Raw genomic sequence first — 20290 nt, forward strand, 5'->3', positions numbered from 1 at the left:
GTGTGAAAATGGGACCTGTATCCTTTGTCTATTATTTGCAGTGTCCATTTGTCTCTTGTAATACTGTGCCAATTTTCTGAAAATAAGGAAAGCTTTCCGCCCAGAGGTGCTTCTAATTGAGCCCTGGTTGGCGGAGTCAAAGCAAAGTCATTGAGTCTGTCCTTGTGCAGCAGTTGTAGGTCCTGCACTACCTCTCTGGTTGGGAGGCTGCGATTGACGTCCTCTGTAGGAGCCTCTAGCTTGCCCTCCTACCTCTGGCATGCCTGTTCTTGCCTCTCTGAAATCTGTCTGTGTCCGGAAAGGACCAATTCTTGGTAGGCCAATTTCTGCTGAATCTTGGTGGTTGGACTTGTAGAAAATCTTTGACTGTTTGTACAGATTTTGCCTTTTCCTCAAATTTCTTTAAGACCTCCTGAGCAGTGGAGCATCCAGAAGCTTAGCTTTAACATGGTCTGGCAGAGATTGTTCCTTCAGCCAAGCATGCCTACGTATGACTGCACCTGTCATAGCTGACCTACATGAAGCTTCCAATGCATCATAACCACACTGTAGGAAATGGTTGCTAACCTGCTGGGAGTTATGTACCAGATCCTGAAGTGATTTGCGATCTAGGGGTTCAGGTGAAGACAGTTTCTTATGCAATTCATCTAACAAATACTCTTGGTACTGTATCATATGAAATTGACAATTTAATGCCCTCATAGAAAGAGTAGCAGAAGTATACACTTTTTTACCCCATCTCTAAAGCCCTGGAATCCCTTTCAGAGGGAGTGGATTTTTAGTAGTGGCAGCTGCAACCCCTTTAGGGCCCTGGGAAATAGTTTCTGGATCAGCAGAGTGGGCCTTGTAAAGATAAAGATGCGAGTCTGGGACCCTGTAGTACCTATCGGGTTTGACAGGGGCCGGAGGAAGAGTGTCAGGGGTTATGCTAGATTCAGAGTACACATCATCAATGACATTCAAAACAGGAGGAATAGCTAAAGGTCTATGCTGAGGTAAATGCAGAAAAGTTCTTAATCTTTTCCTGGATTCAGAGAATTCCTGCCCCTGCCATTTGAAATGCTCTCTCAGTGTGAAGGGTCTCCCCGAAGGATAGTTCTTCAGGAGGGGAGGCCGAGGGGATTGATTCCTCTGCATCAGAATCCTCGTAGGCCGAAAAAGCCTCCTCCTGGTAGTCCGAGAGAGCAGAGCCATCAGAGGCCTCCTCTGAGGAGTGGGAATCAGAGGGCTCAACCCTGGGCCTTTTGTCTAGAGGGGGTTGAGAACCCCTGTCCGGATGGGGTTGAGAGCCCCTAATTAAGGAAATAAGGTCCTCTGCTAAAGTTAGAATCTGTGAACTTGTAGAGGGTCCCAGAGGAATAACCCTGGGAGGCATAGCTTTTGTATGTTTAGCAGCTTTAGCCCTGGTGAATGCCTTTATGGACATGGATGCAGCAGGCCTAGTTGCACCACATGCTGGTGTAGTTTTGTCTAGAGGAATGGTGTCGGACGTTTCCAAGACACCAGTTTCTGAAGGAAATTCAATAACCGACTCAGTAGGAGCCTCCGAGGCCGAGGTTGTCGGTTGAGCGGTTTCGGGGGTGGAAGTACCAAGGACTCTGTTTCAGCCGAGACAGAGACACTTGCGGTAGGCCTGGCCGTGGTTTCAGCCGAAACCACGGCCCGCGTGTGTCGGTCCTTGTCCTTCCATTTCTTTGTCAAATGAGAAGCAGGAGTCTCCGACGGCATCTTGTATGAAAAACTAGCCCCCAAAAATTCCTCTGCAAACTCCGCCCAACCTCTAAGAGTGCGTCGGTTGAAGGAAGCACAGGCTGAACAGGCCGAGACGTTTTGGTCTGGGCCTAGGAAGGGGAGGCAGTAAGAGTGGAAATCCTTACGAGGTATTTGTTTCCCACAAGTTAAGCAATTATTAACTTTATCTGACATCGGCTGAGGCAAGAAAGAGTCCCCAACGGGGTACTTAGCTTTTGAAGTCTTCGGTAGCTGAATTACAGGAGCTGGCCGACCGGCACTTGCGAACTGCTTCTGCTTCGGGCACCACGCGGCAAGAAAGACTGAGGAAGATGGCCGCGGCTGACACTTTTATACCCCAGGCGCTCTGACATCAGGGAAAGAGCGACATCAGCCGATGCCGAACCCAGACTTTGGAATCCGGCCGACCGAAGGGCTGCCTGAGGCAGGACAACCCATATGTGATGACTGCAGATGCATCCTTGAAGGACATCTGGTATGTTCTCCCACTAGACGGGGCAACATATTGGATTTAGTCATCACAAATATGGGCGCCCATTGTACCACACCTGTTATCACTCCCTCTCTGGTTAGATCAGACCACAAACTGATAACCCTGGACGTCCTCACCCCTCCACCTCCCCCAGTCAAAGAAACCATCGTAAAAAACCTTTCCAAAGCAAACTTCACACTACTTGCATCAGAAGTGGAAAGCTTCACTATTCCCTTGCAGAAGGATAATGATATCCAGGATGCAGAATCCTACACCAAGGCACTTTATATACATCTTCAGGATTGCATGGACCATGCTATCCCAAATAAAACCAAGACTCCTTCCTCAAGCAAGAAGAAACCAGTCTGGTGGACCCCGGCCATAAGCAAACTATACAATAAAAGAAGGAGACTTATACAAAAAAAAGGCCAAATCTCAAGTAGAAAAATCATCCCTGATCAGCATTAGTAAGAAATTGAGGGCTCTCATCAAGTCAACTAAAGCCAATTTCGAAAAGAAGGATGCCAAGGATAACCATAAGGCCTTCTATGGTTACGCCAAAAACCTAAATGGCAACGCTCAGGTCTGTTCTTTGCTAGAACAAAATACACTGACCCCACTGACATTGCCAACATCTTGGCTGACAGGTTCAGTGCAACCCCCACACACACACACACATCACCACCTACAGGGCTTATTACTATTCCAGGGGATTGTGCAACTCCAATTATTACTGACACGTTGGTTAATAAGGCTCTATCTAAAGCTAAAAACACCACCTCCATGGGACCAGATGGTGTCCCGGGCTGTGTCATACGCGAGCTCCAAAATTAATTAACCCCGCATCTGAATACCCTGTTCAGTCTCAGCCTATCAACAGTATATGTGCCCATAGAATGGCGCACAGCAACGGTGGTTCCGCTGCACAACCGACCCTGGGAACTACCGACCAATAAGCCTGACCAGTCTGATCTGTAAGGCAATGGAGCGAATCATTATGGAACTCAAAGTGGAGAGATTGGGAACCTCCAAACACTTGACCCCACACAGTTCGGCTTCATCAAGAGCAGATCATGCCTCCTGAACCTGGTGGACTTCTTTGAGACAGTTACTCAGGCTATAGATCAGGGAAAGGAGGTACACATGGCTTACCTTGACCTTGCTAAAGCATTTGACACCATTCCCCATTCGGGTATTATTGATAAACTCACCAACCTGGGCATAAACCCTTACGTCAAAAGATGGATCGCAAACTGGCTCTCAGATAGATCCCACAAAGTAAGAATAGTGGGATCTATGTCCGAATCCAGACCAGTAACGAGTGGTGTGCCTCAGGGCTCTGTCCTGGGGCCCCTCCTGTTTGGCATATACTTCTCAGAAGTACAGGCAAGCACTGAAGGGCTGTGGCTGACCACGTTTGCGGACGACTGCAAACTGGGTGCTATAACAGTCTCTCCGGCCGACATGGATATCCTCCAGAAGGGCCTTAATGAGACTGATGCATGGTGTCAAAGCCATGGTCTCAAGCTAAATGCTAAAAAATGCGTAATAATCCCCTTTGGAAAAAACAGAGTACCCGCGAGCTACCACATGGGTGGTAACCCCCCTAAAATCTGAAGAAGTAATAAGGGATCTAGGGACCCAAGTAGATAGTCAGCTTTCCTTTGATAACCATGTTGCCAAGGTGGTTAGAAAATCCTTCTATGTGACTCATCTGATCACGAAAGGGTTTGCATCAAGATCTAAGGATGTAGTGGTGCCCCTCTACTCTTCCCTCATCAGACCCATTATTGAGTACAATGCACCAATTGGAATGTGCCTGACTAGACATCTCCAGCAGCTGGAGAGACCACAGAGGTACCTCACTAAGAGGATTACTGGCCTCAAACAGTTGCCCAATGCAGCACGATTGAAAAAACTAAGGCTTTTCTCTGTTGCATACCGCCTTCTCAGAGGCGATCTCTGTCTAACATACAGAGCTATGTCCAACTCAGAACTGTTGAACATGCTCCATCTTAGCAAAACAAAATCTACTCGAGCTACATGCTCTAGGGATATAAACCTCAGTACAACAATGAATAGAACATGCTGGAGGGATAGATTCCCTTCGCAAAGACTTCCCTTGCTACGGAACAAGGTCCCGATCTACATAAGACAGAGCCCCCTCACTATTACTCTTCAAGAGGAACCTTGACGAGTGGATGGGTAACAGAAAGTTCACACAACAGATCATACCAACAGCTCTACTAGATAGGGGCCAAGGGTACTAGCTGCTAGATCAAGGGCCTAGGGAACTAACCAAAGGGGCGGTGAATACCGCACAACATGGCTGGGCTAATATATGCCTTCGGGCAGATAGCCCAGTACCTACCTATGAACCTATAGAAGTTGCTGTAAATTACAGTATGGTTTAAAGGGACAGACATCTACTTCTCCTGAATGGACTGAATGTGTTTGTTTCAATCTTGTAAGTTTTGCTTTTGTGAACTTCTTTATTCTGCAGTTTCGATGCTGTTGTCTCGCAATTTTCAGTTTCAGTCATGTTAATTCAGTAAACTGACAGACTTACAGAACCACACACAAAATCACTAGAAAAGCAAGACAGCCATTTCCTATTTATGCTGTCTACTAAAACCAAACGTTGTCTTCACATTCAAGGCTTCCTCAGCCTGCCTGAATCAGCTCTTCTTTCCAGGTTATCAGGTGCAAAACGGTTTGACTTCCAATAACTTTTGCAGGTTAATACTTTACAAGTTCCCCATGCTCCATTTAACTCCAGTACTAAAAACATTTGCCTAAACAGTATGAATCCAAACATCTTTACAGGTCATACTACGATCGTGTAACATTTAGGGCAGGCAACAAAAGGACAATAAGGTTACTCATCCTCATAAGAGTGCTGTAATCAGTAGCATAATTACACTTGCTAGATAGAAAGTAAAAGTAAGTAAATTACCTCTTCTTCGCCCATAACTCCTTGCTGCATGTAAACAAAGAAAAAATATAAAGCAAACATTCAGATAAGGAAGTTATACCTGACGGCATATTGGGAGACAAAGAAATATCTCTGCATGGGGAAAATAGGACACCTTATAGGTCATTTTTTTAAGTGAAAGCTGTGGTTTAAATGCAATTCATGTGGCAGAAAAGATATCCTCAGTAATATTACATTTTCTGACTCTATGTTTAACCTAAAAATTTTATGGATATCCTCCCCACAATATACATGCGAACAACAGGCAGCTAATACACTGCTGCAGATGTCTGCTGTCTATACCAAACATTTAGGATACGTCCGCGAAAACAGTTGGGGGCCAAAGTAGAAACTGTAGACGAAAGGGTGAAATGGGACTCCACCAACACTCTATAAATGGCCAAGGTCACTAAAACAGAGGTATGGTAGAATCACTGAAGAGCTTCCTAACTGGAGTGCTAAAAAAAAAAAAAAAAGTCAGATGCTGGCTCTGTGGTATAGAACAGCATAGCTTGACTGCACCCCAGCCAGTCCAAGGCTGAAAACAATGAAGCAATCAACTTGGGAAGGCTAACAAAAATGAAGGAGGTCAGTCTGTTTGCTTCTCTCAGGATGGAAATTGTGGGAATATGCCCAAGAGCAAGTATGCTTGCACAAGATCCTTGGTGGACTCTGGACAGCCAGTGGAGGCATTTGTGAGCTTACATCACTTTTGGAAGAGAGAGTCCTTCATAACACCCAATAAACATAACCCCTGAAAGGACACTGGGCACTTGGAGTGAAACAGCAGAATTAAGGCAAAAAAGAAGCACCTCTAAAGTGCAGATGACAGGACCTCTCTCAGAGTGCTCAACCCTTACCCTCAGGCTGGGATGAACAGACTGTGGAGGTGGTGGAGTGGAGGTTTGATGATTAGGAGGATCAGAGCAAATAAAAAAGGTCAGACTTGCACAGCAGAAGAAAACTTAAAGCTACAGGCAACAAGGACAAGGAGACAGCAGTCTCAAGTACAATGAATGAATTCCAAATAATAACAGATACAGTATTAAAGCAAAGTTTTTCCATTGCACTAATCAAAAGTAATCTGGATGAATAAAAGAGGAACTGAAAATTCATCCACGGTTTAGCACTCTTCTCCCTCAATGACAGGGGCAACAAGTAAAATGTTCTGCTGGTTTCTGGGTTATTCACATTTAAAATATAGGGGCTAAAAACTTAATGGGAATGTACAGCTAGGCTTATAAATACAGTACAGTTGTGTACCTACCATAACTGTAGATGTTTGAGTGTATTCACTGTTGCAGTCATTACTCTTGGGTTATCCTGCTGGCAGGCTACCCGCAGTTGGCCTGAATTCCAAAGTCTTGGTCCAGCGTCAGTTGCTGTCGCCTCTTCCCTGACGTCAGAGCGCCAGGGGTATAAAAGATGCAGCCAACGCTATTTTCTTCAGTTTTTCTTGCCCCAGATGTCAGGTGCCCCCAAAAGGGTAGGCTAAAAAAATTATGCCAATAAACATACATACACTAAAGTAAACATTTCCTTCATCTACAAGCAAATACACCACATAGGTTGTATAGAATAGAGAAGTACAGATAAGACAGAGCAAAAGAAAGGGGGATGGTGGGAGGGCAACCTGGACTGCAACAGTGAATACACTCGAACATCTACATTTATGGTATGTACACAACTGTACTATGTTCATCGTGTTTCATTGTTGCAGTCATTACTCTTGGGTTGAATCCCAAAGCTGAGGATGGGTGGCTGTGGCTAAATAGGATTAAGAGAGGCTATGAGGCCCTGCAGACCTGCAGTGGCAAAGCCTGCTCTGGATTTAGAGTAGAGGGGTAAGTGGCAGTGCTTTGTAAAAGTGTGCACTGAACTCCAAGTTGCAGCCTCTAAGATGTCTTTGGTTGGTACTCCTCTGAGGAAGGCTGCTGAAGTGGTTGCTGCTCTGGTTGAATGTGGCCTAATGCCCTTAGGCACTGATTTGCCATGTTGTGAGTAGCAGAAATGAATGCAATGGCCTATCCATTTTGAAATAGTCTGTTTTGAGATGGCCTTTCCTTGTGATCCTGCAGCATATACCACTAAAAGTTGCTCAGTCTTTCTGAAAGCTTTAGTTCTGTCCAAGTAGAAGCGTAGCTATTTGTGTATGTCCAAAGAATATAGAAGTCTCTCACCCTTGTTCTGTGGGTTTGGATAAAAGTAGGCAAGTGAATGGTTTGGTTAAGGGCCACACTGGACACCACCTTAGGCATAAATGTCGGGCTTGTCCTCAGAGAAACCCTGTCTGGATGGAAAATGATAAAAGGTTCCACAGCCATGAGTGCCTGTAACTCCGAGACTCGTCTTGCAGAGGTTATTGCTAGGAGCAGAGCTGTTTTCCAGGATAAGAATTTTATATCAGCTGTTGATGCTGGCTCAAAAGGAGGCAGTGTGAGTTTTTCCAAGACATAATTGAGGTCCCATGCAGGTATTGGTGCTCTCCTTGGAGGTCTTATGTTTTTGGCCCCTCTGAGATACTGCCTTATTAAAGGATGAGAAAAGATAAGTGGTTCCGTATTGTAATGGGCTGAAATGGCAGAGGCATGGATCTTAATTGATGAAAAGGATAGGCCTTTGTCCAGCATCTCAGTTAAGTATTGTAAAATCTGAGGAATATTTGGTACAGATGTGTCAATTCCTTGAGCCTGGTTCCAAGCACAGAATCTCTTTCATTTTTCTGCATAAGATTTTCTGGTACTGGGCCTCCTGGCCTCCAAAATAACATCCATCACAGCTTTGGAGAGAGGAGTGTTCTGAATGGCTACATTATCCGCCAAGCTGCCAGATTTAAGGTCCTGAGTTGGCTGTGCAGGATCTGATTGTTTTGTTGGGTCAGTAAGTGAAAAATTTGAGGCAATGTCCAGGATGGACCTTGAGAAGTTCTTTAGGATTGGGTACCAGTGCTGACGTGGACAGTCTGAGGCAATCAGTATCATTTTTGGCTTCTCTTGTCTGACAGTTAGGAATACCTTGGGGAGGAGAGACAGTGGAGGAAAGGCATATACTGTTAGGTTTTTTCCAGCTGAAGGATAAGGCATCCACTTTCCATGCTTGCTTGTGATAAGCCTTTGTGCAGAATCTCTGTAGTTGGCAGTTGTGAGGGGAGGCAAATAGATCTATGTCTGGGCATCACCATTTCCTTGTTATCATGCTGAAGACTTGTGGGTCTAGTTTCCACTCGTGGGGATCCATGAGGTTTCTGCTTAGTTCGTGTGCCTCCCTGCTTGTTTATGTACCACATGACTGTAGTATTGTCAGTCTTTATCAGTAGTTGTCCTGGATGAAGTAGATCCTTGAAAGCTGTCAGGGCATTCTGAACAGCTAGCATCTCTTTTTGATTGATATGAAGATGCATCTGGCTTGCGGGCCATGTGCCCTGAATACATTTTCCTGCCATGTGGGCCCCCCAGGCATAATCTGATGCATCTGTTGTTAGTGTCTGCCTGGCTGTGGGTAAAGTGAATGGCTGATCCTTGTTGTGGTGACAGGCCTGTGCCCACCATCGAAACTCCTGTTGCAGGCAGGGAATGAGGGTAATTAATGTTCCAGGCTGTGGCAATGTTGAGTCCAAACACTTTTTAGATACCATTGTAGTTTCCTCATATGCAGTCTGGCATATGGAATTAGTAGAATGCAGGATGCCATAAAGCCCAAAGCCTGCAGAATTTTTCTTGCAGATAACTGGGTCTTTGTTGTCAATATTTTGAAGTAAGAAGTCAGTTGCTTTTGTTTGTCTGGCGTGAGATAAACCATCTGGGCAGTTGTACTTAAGCTTGCACCCAGGAATATTATCTCTTGAGAGGGTACTAGTTTTGATTTCTTTATGTTTACTGTGTACCCTAGGCAAATTAGTAATCTTTTTACAAACGCCAGATGCTTTAGTAGAATGTCCTTGTTCTCTGCCTGAATAAGGCAGTCGTCCAAGTAAGGATATATTTGAATTCCTCTTTGTCTGAAAAATGCAATTACTGGTGCCAGGCATTTTGTTAAGACCCTGGGCGCAGTAGATAAGCCAAAGGGCAGTGCAGAGAATTGGTAGTGCATTGAGCCAGCTATGAATCCGAGGTATCTTCTGCAAGATTGTCTGATTGGGATATGCAGGTATGCCTCTTTTAGGTCCAAAGTTACAAGTCAGGCCTTCTTGTCCAGCATGGGCATAAGCTGCTGCAGAGTCAACATTTTGAATTTTGGAACGTCCAGAAATGTGTTTAGAATAGATAGGTCCAGTATTGGTCTTCAGGCTTTGTCCTTTCTGGGTACCAAGAACAGTCTTGAGTAAAAACCTTGTCCCTGCTCTTGCTGTGGTACTCGCCGAATGACCCTCATGTCCATGAGGGATGAAACTTGCTTTTGTGCCTCTGCCCATTGATTGTGTGGCAGGTCTGGCATACCTTTTGCCCTTGGCAGGGTGAGAAAGTGGAACCTGTAGCCCTGAGACACTACGTTCAAGATCCATTTGTCCTGGGTGATCATGTGCCAATTTTGTGAGAAAAGTGCTAGTTTTCCCCCTAAGGGGGCTGCCAAAAGATAAGTGCTTGGTGCTGGCAGAGGAAAGTCATTGGGACTGTTTCCTGTATGGCTGTGATTTGTCTTCTCAGTTTTTGGAGGCGGAAGCACCTCATTGTTTAGGGCTGTATGAGCCTTGGGGCTTGGATCTGCCTCTGGGGCGTCTGTATCTGCCTCTTTGTGGCCTGTCTGACACTGGAAAGGACCAATTCTTTGTAGGCCAGTTCCTGCTAAATCTGGGTGGCTGCATCTGTAAGAAATCCTTAACTGCCTGCATAGTTTTCGCTTTGTCCTCCATTTTCTTCAACACCTCTTCTGCTTTAACACCAAACAAAGTATCACGCTGTAATGGAGCATCTAATAATTTTGCTTTAACATGATCAGGCAGATTCTGTTCCTTTAACCAAGCATGCCGCCTAATGACCGAACCCGTAACAGCGGCCCTGCAAGAGGCCTCCAGAGAATCAAAACCACATTGCAAAGTATGCTTTCCCACTTGTTCAGTTGCATGCAATAAATATATGGATTCCTCCAAGGAAGGTTGAATAGAGGACCAGCCACCCCTCTGTTTCACGATTTCCTGGATGTCCCCGAAGGAATCATCATCAGGGGTGACCTGGGGGAACCTTCCCCTTCATCAAAATCAGTATCTTCTGTGAACGACTCTTCCGGGGAGTCCAGGTGCTTCCTCTTGCACTTTTTCACAGGGACTTCCTCGGGGGAATGATCCTAGGAAGGGTCTGAAGAGGAGACCACTAAAGTGGGAGTCACCTGGGACTTTTATGCCCTCTATCAAGGGGGTAAGAATGATGGTAGCTCAGGTCTAGAGGAGGTAGAAATCTTTCCCAACAGGGATGGCAAAGACTGGGGGTCCCCAATGGACAATGCCTTTTCCATTATCCTAAAGGCTGCCTCCCAGTAGATGGATGGGAGCCTGGAAACGAAATAGACTCCTTCGGAACTGGGGTCACATCCAGCACAGAGGAGGCAGCCCCTGGAAGAGAAGCCAGAGTCAATGTTACAAAGGTGAGGTGCCGAGCAACATGGATGGTTCCAAATGAAAGGAAATCTATCCAAGCCCCTCGGACTCTACCAGAAAATCAAGACCCTGGGAGACCTCCAATGCTCAGGGTTCGGAGGAACTCGAGACAATTCTTGGAACCGGAGATAAGAAAGCTACCGGTACAGAAGTAGTCAATGCCGGAGGAGTCAGAGCAGAGGGCTCCAAGGTCTCAGTTGGAGTTGGATATGGGTGGGTGGGGGGGGGGTTATAGCTAGGCTTGTTCGAAGGCCAGCATGGCTAACACCCAAGGGTAACCCAGTAGCCATAAGGAGCTGGTCCATCAGTCTTGATATGTCTGCCTCCGACAAGTTCTTAGTAGATCGGCTGGAGGGAGATCTCGGTGGTCTCGCTTCCAAGAAGGAACTGGTGACATATCCTTAAGTGGGTCGATGGATAGTGAATATTGTGTTCGTGGTAACTGGGGAAGCTTCAGTACTGAGGGATCAGTCGGTGCAGAAGCAGACGTTGTTTTCAGTTCAGAGGAAAGTACAGTTTTGTACCTACCATAAATGTAGATGTCCGATAGGTATGCATCTGCAGTCATCACATATGGGTTGTCCTGCCTCAGGCAGCCCTTCGGTCGGCCGGATTCCAAAGTCTGGGTCGGCCGGCTGATGTCGCCTTTCCCGGCGCCAGAGCCTGGGTATAAAAGCGTCAGCCGACGCCATCTTTCTCAGTTTTTCTTGCCCCAGATGCCAGGTGCCCTCTAAGGAAGGCTAAATTTGGAGAAATGCAATAAATTCCAAACATGCACAAAAATATATACATATATAAAAACAAATACACCATAATAGATAACACCAGCTAGCTATGAGAGGGGAATGTACCCAAGAATACCACAGAGGGGAAGGAGGGAGGGTAAACCTGACTGCAGATGCATACCTATCGGACATCTACATTTATGGTAGGTACAAAACTGCACTATGTCCTTCAAGGATGCATCTGCAGTCATCACATATCGGTAGAATACCATAGCCAATCTGGGGGTGGAGGATCTATGTAAAGGATGGTGTAGCTAAAATGCCCTGCAGGACTGCCATAGCAAAGCCTGCTCTGGATCTGGAATATAAAGGTAAGTTGTAATGCTTGGAAAATGCATGCACGGAGCTCCATGCAGCAGCTTCTAGAATGTCCTTGGTAGCCACCCCTCTTAAGAAGGCTGTGGAGGTGGCTGTGGCTCTGGTCGAATGAGGTCTAATGTTAGGAGGCACAGTTTTTCCATGAAAGGAGTAACAGAAACGAATGCAATTCCCTATCCATTTTGAAATTGCCTGTTTTGAAATTGCTTTTCCTTGTGCACCAGCAGCATATGCTACAAACAACTGGTCAGTTTTTCTGTAATTTTTAGTTCTGTCCAAGTAGTAGCGCAACTGCCTGTGTATGTCCAGGGTGTGCAGAAGCTTTTCCCCTTTGTTCTGTGGATTTGGAAAGAAGGTAGGTAGGTGAATAGCTTGGTTTAATGATACCCTAGATACCACCTTTGGCATAAATGAAGGATTGGTTCTCAATGAGACTCTGTCTTGATGAAAAATAAGAAATGGCTGTACTGCCATGAGGGCCTGTAACTCAGATACCCTTCTTGCTGAGGTTATGGCCAGAAGGAAGGCAGTCTTCCAAGATAGGAACTGTAGTTCTGCAGATGCCGCTGGTTCAAAGGGAGGCAGTGTTAGTTTTTCCAACACGGTTAAGGTCCCAAGTAGGCACTGGTGGTTTCCTTGGAGGATTGATGTTTTTAATTCCTCTTAGAAACTGTCTTAGTAGAGGATGAGAGAAGACAGGTGGATCAGTATTGTACTCTGCTGAAATTGCTGAAGCATGAATTTTAATGGAAGAGTAAGACAGGCCATTGTGGAGCATTTCTGCCAAATATTCCAGGATATGTGCCATGTTCATAACTGTTGCATCTAGGCCCTTTGAGGTGCTCCGGGTGTGAAATCTTTTCCATTTTGCTGAGTATGCCTTTCTTGTGGAAGGCCTGCGAGCTTCCATGATGATATCCTTCACTCTTTTGGATAGCTTATCCTGGTGATGAGTCAAGGTATTTTCCAGGCAGCTAGTTGTAATGTTTTCAGGTTGGAATGCAGAGTTCTGTAATTGTGCTGTGTCAGGAGAAGCGGCCATTGTGGCAGAAGCCATGGTTTTGTCTGTGACATGCTCTTTAGCAATGGGTACCAGTGCTGTCTCGGCCAGTCCGGAGCTATCAGAATCACTCTTGGCTGCTCTGCCCTGATCTTCAGTAAAACCTTGGTCATTAATGGACAAGGTGGGAATGCATACACTGTTAGAGTTCTCCAGCTGAAAGAGAGAGCGTCCACTTTCAAGCTTGTGGGTGGTATGCCCTTGAGCAGAATTTCTCCAGCTGATGATTGTGTGGGGAGGCAAAGAGGTCTATGTCCGGTCTCCCCCATGATTGTGTTATATGATGGAAGATGTCTGGGTGCAGCATCCATTCGTGTGCGTCCATAATGTCCCTGCTTAAGCTGTCCGCCAGTATATTGTCCTTTCCTGGTACAAACTGGGATTGCAGCTGTATATTGAGAGTCAAGGAAAGTTCCCATAGATTCATTGCCAGTCTGCAAAGAGGGTAGGAATGGGTGCCTCCTTGCTTGTTTATGTACCACATAACTGTCATGTTGTCTGTCCTTATTAGCAGGTGGCCTTGATGTAGAAATAACTTGAAGGCCTCGACTGCATGCATCACTGCCAGCATTTCCTTTTGGTTTATGTGCATGCGTAGCTCTTTTTGTGACCATAGTCCTTGAATGCATCTTCCTCCCATGTGCGCTCCCCATCCGTGGTCTGAAGCGTCCGTTGTAATGGTTTGGCTGGCTATTGGTTTGTTGAAGGGCAAACCCCTGTTTGACTGGCTTGCTTGAGCCCACCACAGAAATTCCCTTTGAAGGCATGGGATGAGTGGTATCAAAGTTTCCAAGCTGTGACTGTGCTGAGTCCATAAACTCCTTAGGTACCATTGGAGTTTCCTCATATGTAGCCTTGCTAGAGGAATCAGAAGAATGCAGGAGGCCATGTAACTCAGGGCCTGCAGGATTTTTCTTGCAGTCAGCTGAGTTTGTCTTGACAGGTTTGTGAAGTAATCCGGTAGTTGGTTTTGTTTTTCTTCTGCAAGGAAAGCCATTTGGGTGGTTGTGTCTAGGTCCGCACCCAGAAAGGTTATTCTTTGGGATGGTACAAGTCTTGACTTGTGAATGTTGACTGTATATCCCAAGGCCTGAAGTAGATAGATGGCATAATTCAAGTGTTTTACCAAAATTTGTTGGCTGTCCGCTTGTATAAGGCAGTCGTCCAGATACGGGTATATTTGCATCCCCTGAAGTCTGCAGTGTGCAATTACTGATGCCAGGCATTTCGTGAATACTCTGGGCGCAGAAGATAAGCCAAAGGGCAATGCTGAGAATTGATAATGTTCTGAACCTGCAAGAAATCTGAGGTGTCTTCTGCAGCTTTGTCTGATAGGGACATGCAGGTATGCCTCCTTGAGGTCCAGAGTTACCAGCCAAGACCCCTTGCCCAGCATGGGAAGGAGTTGCTGTAGAGTCAGCATTTTGAATTTTGGCACAATGAGATAAGTATTTAGTGCGGACAAGTCGAGAATAGGCCTCCATTGCTTTTCTTTTCTTGGAACAAGGAAGAGTCTGGAATAAAATCCTTGGCGTTGTTCTGCGAGAGGAACCTTTTCTATTGCTTTCATTCTCATTAAGTTTGAGATTTGTTTCAAAGCCTCTGCCCTTTGATTTGGTGGCAGGTCTGGCATGCCTTTTCTTTTCGGTAATGTGTGAAAATGGAACCTGTATCCTTTGTCTATTATTTGTAGTGTCCATTTGTCCCTTGTAATAATGTGCCAATTTTCTGAAAATAAGGAAAGCTTTCCGCCCAAAGGTGCTTTCAATTGAGCCCTGGTTGGCGGTGTCAAAGTAAAGTCATTGAGTCTGCCTTTGTGCAGCAGTTGTAGGGCCCTGCACTACCTCTCTGCTTAGGAGGCTGCCATTGGCGTCCTCTGTAGGAGCCTCTAGTTTGCCCTCTACCTCTGGCACGCCTGTTCTTGCCTCTCTGAAATCTGTCTGTGTCTGGAAAGGACCAATTCTTGGAAGGCCAATTTCTGCTGAATCTTGGAGGTTGGACCTGCATAAAATCTTTGACTGTTTGTACAGATTTTGCCTTTTCTTCAAATTTCTTTAAGACCTCCTGAGCAGTGGAGCCAAATAACTTTTGCTTTTCCAGTGGAGCATCCAGAAGCTTTGCTTTAACATGGTCTGGCAGAGATTGTTCCTTCAGCCAAGCATGCCTACGTATAAAGTACAGTTTTGTACCTACCATAAATGTAGATGTCCGATAGGCATGCATCTGCAGTCCTTACAAATGGGTTGTCCTGTCGTCAGGCAGCCCTTCGGTCGGCCGGATTCCAAAGTCTGGGTCTGGCCTCAGCTGGTGTCGCACTTCACCCGACGTCATAGCTGCAGTTCTTCGGGTATAAAGGCATCAGCCGACACCATTTTCCTCAGTGTTTCTTGCCCCAGATGCCAGGTGCCCTCTAGGAAGGCTAAATTTGGATAAATGCAAATGGTTCCAAATAGTAGAGAGCAAACAAAAAATAAGCATGTATGTACATATATACAAACAAATACACCATAATAGATTCCCCAGCTAGCTACAAGATGGGCAAATACCTAGGAGTACCACAGAGGGGAAGGAGGGTGGGTAATCCTGACTGCAGATGCATGCCTATTGGACATCTACATTTATGGTAGGTACAAAAAGTACAGTTTTGTACCTACCATAAATGTAGATGTCCGAACTGGATAGCATCTGCAGTCATAACAACTGGGTTGTCCTGTCGTCAGGCAGCCCTGCAGTCGGCCGGATTCCAAAGTCCGGGTCCGGCTTCGGCTGATGTCGCACTTCACCCGACGTCATCTCTGCTGGTCTGCGGGTATAAAGGCATCAGCCGACGCCATTTTCTTCAGTGTTTCTTGCCCCAGATGCCAGTTGCCCTTCCTGGAAGGCTAATTTTTGGATAAATGCCAATGTTTCCAAAAGGATAGAAGGCAAACTCAGAAAATAAGCATGTATGTACATATATACAAACAAATACACCATAAAAGACTCCCCACTAGCTAGCTATTAGGAGGGTAAATACCCTAGGAGTACCACAGAGGGAAGGAGGGAGGTAATCCTGACTGCAGATGCTATCCAGTTCGGACATCTACATTTATGGTAGGTACAAAACTGTACTATGTCCTTCATGGATGCATCTGCAGTCATAACAACTGGGTAGAATACCATAGCCAACTAAGGGAGGAGGAAAAATTTAGATTATGGTGTGGTTAGGATCCCTTGCAGCACAGCAGTGGCAAACCCTGCTCGGGATCTGGAGTACATTGGTAAGTTATAATGCTTGGCAAATGTATGCACGGAGGTCCAAGTAGCCTCAATAATGTCCTTGGTTGCCACACCTCGTAGGAAGGCTGTGGTAGTGGCTGTTGCCCTTGTAGAATGAGGCCTTATGTTCTGTGGAATTGGTTTTCCATGGAAGGAGTAACAGAACCGTATGCAATTTCCTATCCATTTGGAGATTGTCTGTTTGGAAATTGCTTTTCCTTCCCTTCCTGTTGCATAGGCTACAAAAGCTGGTCAGTTTTTCTGCTACTTTTGTTCTGTCCAGGTAGTAGCGTAACTGTCTATGTACATCCAAGGAATGCAGCATTCTTTCCCTCTGTTTTGTGGATTGGGAAAGAAGGTAGGTAGGTGGATTGCCTGGTTTAAAGACACTCTGGATATCACCTTAGGCATAAACGTAGGATTAGTCCTCATGGACACTCTATCTTGGTGGAAGATTAGGAAGGGCTGTACCGCCATTAGGGCCTGAAGTTCAGAGACCCTCCTTGCTGAGGTTATTGCCAGTAGGAAAGCAGTTTTCCACGATAGATGCTGTAGGTCCGCTGTAGCTGCTGGTTCAAAAGGTGCGAGTGTCAATTTTTCTAGCACAAAGTTCAAATCCCAAGCTGGCAATGGTGGTTTCCTTGGAGGTTTTACATTCTTGATTCCTCTGAGGAACTGCCTGAGTAAAGGATGTGAAAAGACAGGTGGATCAAAGCTGTATTCTGCTGAAATAGCTGATGCATGTATCTTGATGGAGGAATAGGACAGGCCTGTATGTAGAAGCTCTGCCAGATACTCCAGAATGTTAGCCATATCTATAATTGACACATCTTTTCCTCTTTCAGTGCTCCAAATGACAAACCTTTTCCATTTTCCTGCATAGTTCCTTCTTGTTGAAGGTCTGCGGGCTTCAAGGATAATGTCTTTAACCCTTTGGGAAAGTTCTGGGTTAGTTGCTGCTATGTGATGTTCCATGCAGTCAGTTGCAACGTTTTAGGTTTGGATGTATGATGCTGTAGTTGTTCTGAGTTAACATCAAAGGCATCAGGGTATTGGCCACATGTTGTCCCGAGACATGCTCCTCAGTAATGGGTACCAGTGTTGTCTTGGCCAGTTTGGAGCTATCAGGGTTATCCTTGGACGTTCCTCCTTGATTTTTAGTAATACCTTGTGTATCAAGGGAAGAGGTGGAAATGCATATGCTGTTAGACCTTTCCAGCTGAAGGAGAGCGAATCCACTTTCCATGCAAGTGGGTGGAATGTCCTTGTGCAGAATTTTTTGAGTTGGTGATTGAGAGGGTAAGCGAATAGATCTATCTGTGGTCTTCCCCATTTCTTTGAGATGGTCTTGAAGATGTCCGGGTGTAGCATCCATTCGTGGGCATCCGATGTGGTTCTGCTCAATATGTCTGCTAGAGTATTGTCCTTCCCGGTACAAATATTGCCTGTAACTGGATGTTGTAGCTGAGTGCCAGGTTCCAAAGCTCCAAAGTCATTCTGCATAGGCGGTATGAATGAGTGCCTCCCTGCTTGTTGATGTACCACATGACTGTGGTGTTGTCTGTCCTTATCATCAAATGGCCCTCTTTGAGAAATGGTCTGAAATTTTGGATTGCCAGTTTTACTGCCAGCATTTCTTTTAGGTTGATGTGCAGGTGGAGTTGATCCTCGTCCACAATCCTTTGCGCATTTGTCCAGCATATGAGCCCCCCATCCTAGGTCTGAGGCGTCTGTTGTGATGGTCTGGCTTGCTTGATAGCTGTGAAAGGGTAGGCCTGGGTTTGACTGGCATGCTTGTGCCCACCATAGGAACTCCTGTTTTAGGCATGGGATTAGTGGAATTTCTGCTTCTAGGCTGTGCCTGTGTTGGGACCATAAATTCCTTAGGTACCACTGTAGTTTTCTCATATGTAGTCTGGCATGTGGAACCAAGATTATGCATGATGCCATGTAGCCCAAGGCCTGCAGGACTTTTCTTGCTGTTAACTTGTTCTGTTTTGTTAGAGCCAAGAAGTAAAGAGGAGTTCTTTTTGTTTTCTGCGGTTAGGAATGCCATTTGTTTTACAGTGTCCAATTCCACCAGGAATGTCCTTGTTTGGGATGGTATCAGCCTTGACTTTTGTAAATTGACTGTGTATCCCAGTGCTTGTAGCAAGTAAATGACCCTTTGTAAATCTGTTGTCAGCTTGCTTTTGTTGTCCCCTTGTAGCAGGCAGTCGTCCAGGTATGGATAAATTTGGATTCCCTGTAGTCTGCAGTGTGCGATTACTGATGCCAGGCATTTTGTGAATACTCTGGGCAGTAGATAAGCCAAAGGGCAATGCTGAGAATTGATAATGCTCTGATCCTGCAAGAAATCTGAGGTATCTTCTGCAAATTGGTCGAATGGGGACGTGCAGGTATGCCTCCTTGAGATCTAGAGTTACCAGCCAACACTCCTTGCCCAGCATGGGAAGAAGTTGCTGTAGGGTCAGCATTTTGAATTTTGGGACAATGATGTATGTATTTAAGGTGGACAGGTCGAGAATAGGTCTCCAACTTTTTCCTTTCTTGGAACTAGGAATAGTCTGGAGTAAAATCCTTTGCCTTGTTCTGTTATTGGCACTCTTTCCACAGCTCTCATCTTTGCTAATTGCATTATCTGCTGTAGAGCTTCTGTTTTTGATTTGGAGGCAGGTTTGGCATTCCTCTTTTGACTGGTAAAGTGTGAAAGTGGAACCGGTAACCTTGGTCTATGGTTTGCAAAATCCACTTGTCTTTTGTGATGTAGTGCCAGTTTTTCGAAAATAAGGTTAATTTTCCGTCTAATGGAGCTGCTATTTGTTCCCTGGTAGGCGGATGTAGAGTTAAGTCACTGTGATTGTGCTGTTGTAGTGGTAGTGGCTGAGTCTGTGCCTCTGTTATTACCTTGCCACTGTCGTCCTCTGTAGGCACCTCCTCTGGATTGGTTTCTGCCTCTGGAACGTCTATTCCTGCCCCTTTGGGATCTTGTGGAGTCAGGAAAGGACCAATTTATGGCAGGCCAGTTCCTGCTAAACCTTGGGGGCTGAACCTGCAAGAAATCTTTAACCGTTTGAACAGATTTTGCCTTTTCTTCCATTTTCTTCATTACCTGCTGGGCAGGTGTACCAAACAAACTGGTCTTATCCATAGGAGCATCTAATAACTTAGCTTTAACATGATCCGGTAAGACTTGTTCCTTCAGCCATGCATGTCTTCTTATCACTGTGCCAGTCATGGCTGATCTAAATGAAGCCTCCAGTGCATCATAGCCACATTTTAAGGAATGGTTACTAACCTGTTGTATGTTATTTACCATTTCTAATACATATTTCTTATCTATAGAGTCATCAGAGGATAGTTTTTAGTTAACTGATCAAGCATAAACTCTTGGTATTGTCTCATGTGAAAGTGACAGTTTAAAGCACTGGCGGACAGAGTAGCGGAGGTATAAACTTTTTGCCCCATCTGTCTAAAGACCTGGCTTCCCTTTCAGAAGGAATAGGGTTTTTGCTGTGGTCGAGGTACTGCCTTAGGCCCCTGGGATATAGTTTGGGTCTGCAAGTGGGGCCTTGTAAAGGTGATGATCGTGTCTGGTACCCTGTAAAATCTGTCTGGTTTGGCAGGGGCTGGAGGTAAGGAATCTGGTGCAGAGCAGACATCATTAAAGGCATCGTCCACAACAGAGAGGACAGGAGGTATAGCTAAGGGCCTGTGTTGTGGAAGGTGCAGAAAAGTCCTAAGTCTTTTCTGGAATCTGAGAAATCCTGTTGCTGCCATTGGAATTGTTCTCGCATGGCATGTAAGGTTTCCCCAAAGGAGAATTCTTCTGGTGGAGAAGCAGCTGGAATGGATTCTTCAGCATCTGAGTCTTCATAATTGGAGAAAGGAGCCTCTGGCTGGTCTGTAATATCTGAGTCATCCGCAGAATCATCAGAGGACACAGGCTCGGGGCTCTGCCCTAGGTCTCTTCTCTGGGGCTGAGAGGCCCTGTCTGGGTGAGATTGAGATCCCTGATTAAGGATATTAAATCTTCTGCCAGAGTAAGCATTTGTGAACTAGAAGTAGGCCTGGTTGAGGG

General features: G+C 45.6%; 1 protein-coding gene across 1 annotated transcript in view; it reads right to left on the bottom strand.

Moving 5' to 3' along the window:
* CPEB2 (cytoplasmic polyadenylation element binding protein 2) overlaps nt 1-20290 on the bottom strand; it is a 568627-nt gene that overhangs the window by 265336 nt on the left and 283001 nt on the right. Inside the window, exon 4 of the mRNA XM_044063518.1 lies at nt 5181-5204. Within this exon, the coding sequence (XP_043919453.1) occupies nt 5181-5204 (24 nt within the window). The remainder of the gene's footprint in view (nt 1-5180; nt 5205-20290) is intronic.

Source organism: Protopterus annectens, chromosome 2.part1, assembly GCF_019279795.1.
Source record: "Protopterus annectens isolate FY-2018-M chromosome 2.part1, PAN1.0, whole genome shotgun sequence".
Classification (NCBI taxonomy): domain Eukaryota; kingdom Metazoa; phylum Chordata; order Ceratodontiformes; family Protopteridae; genus Protopterus; species Protopterus annectens.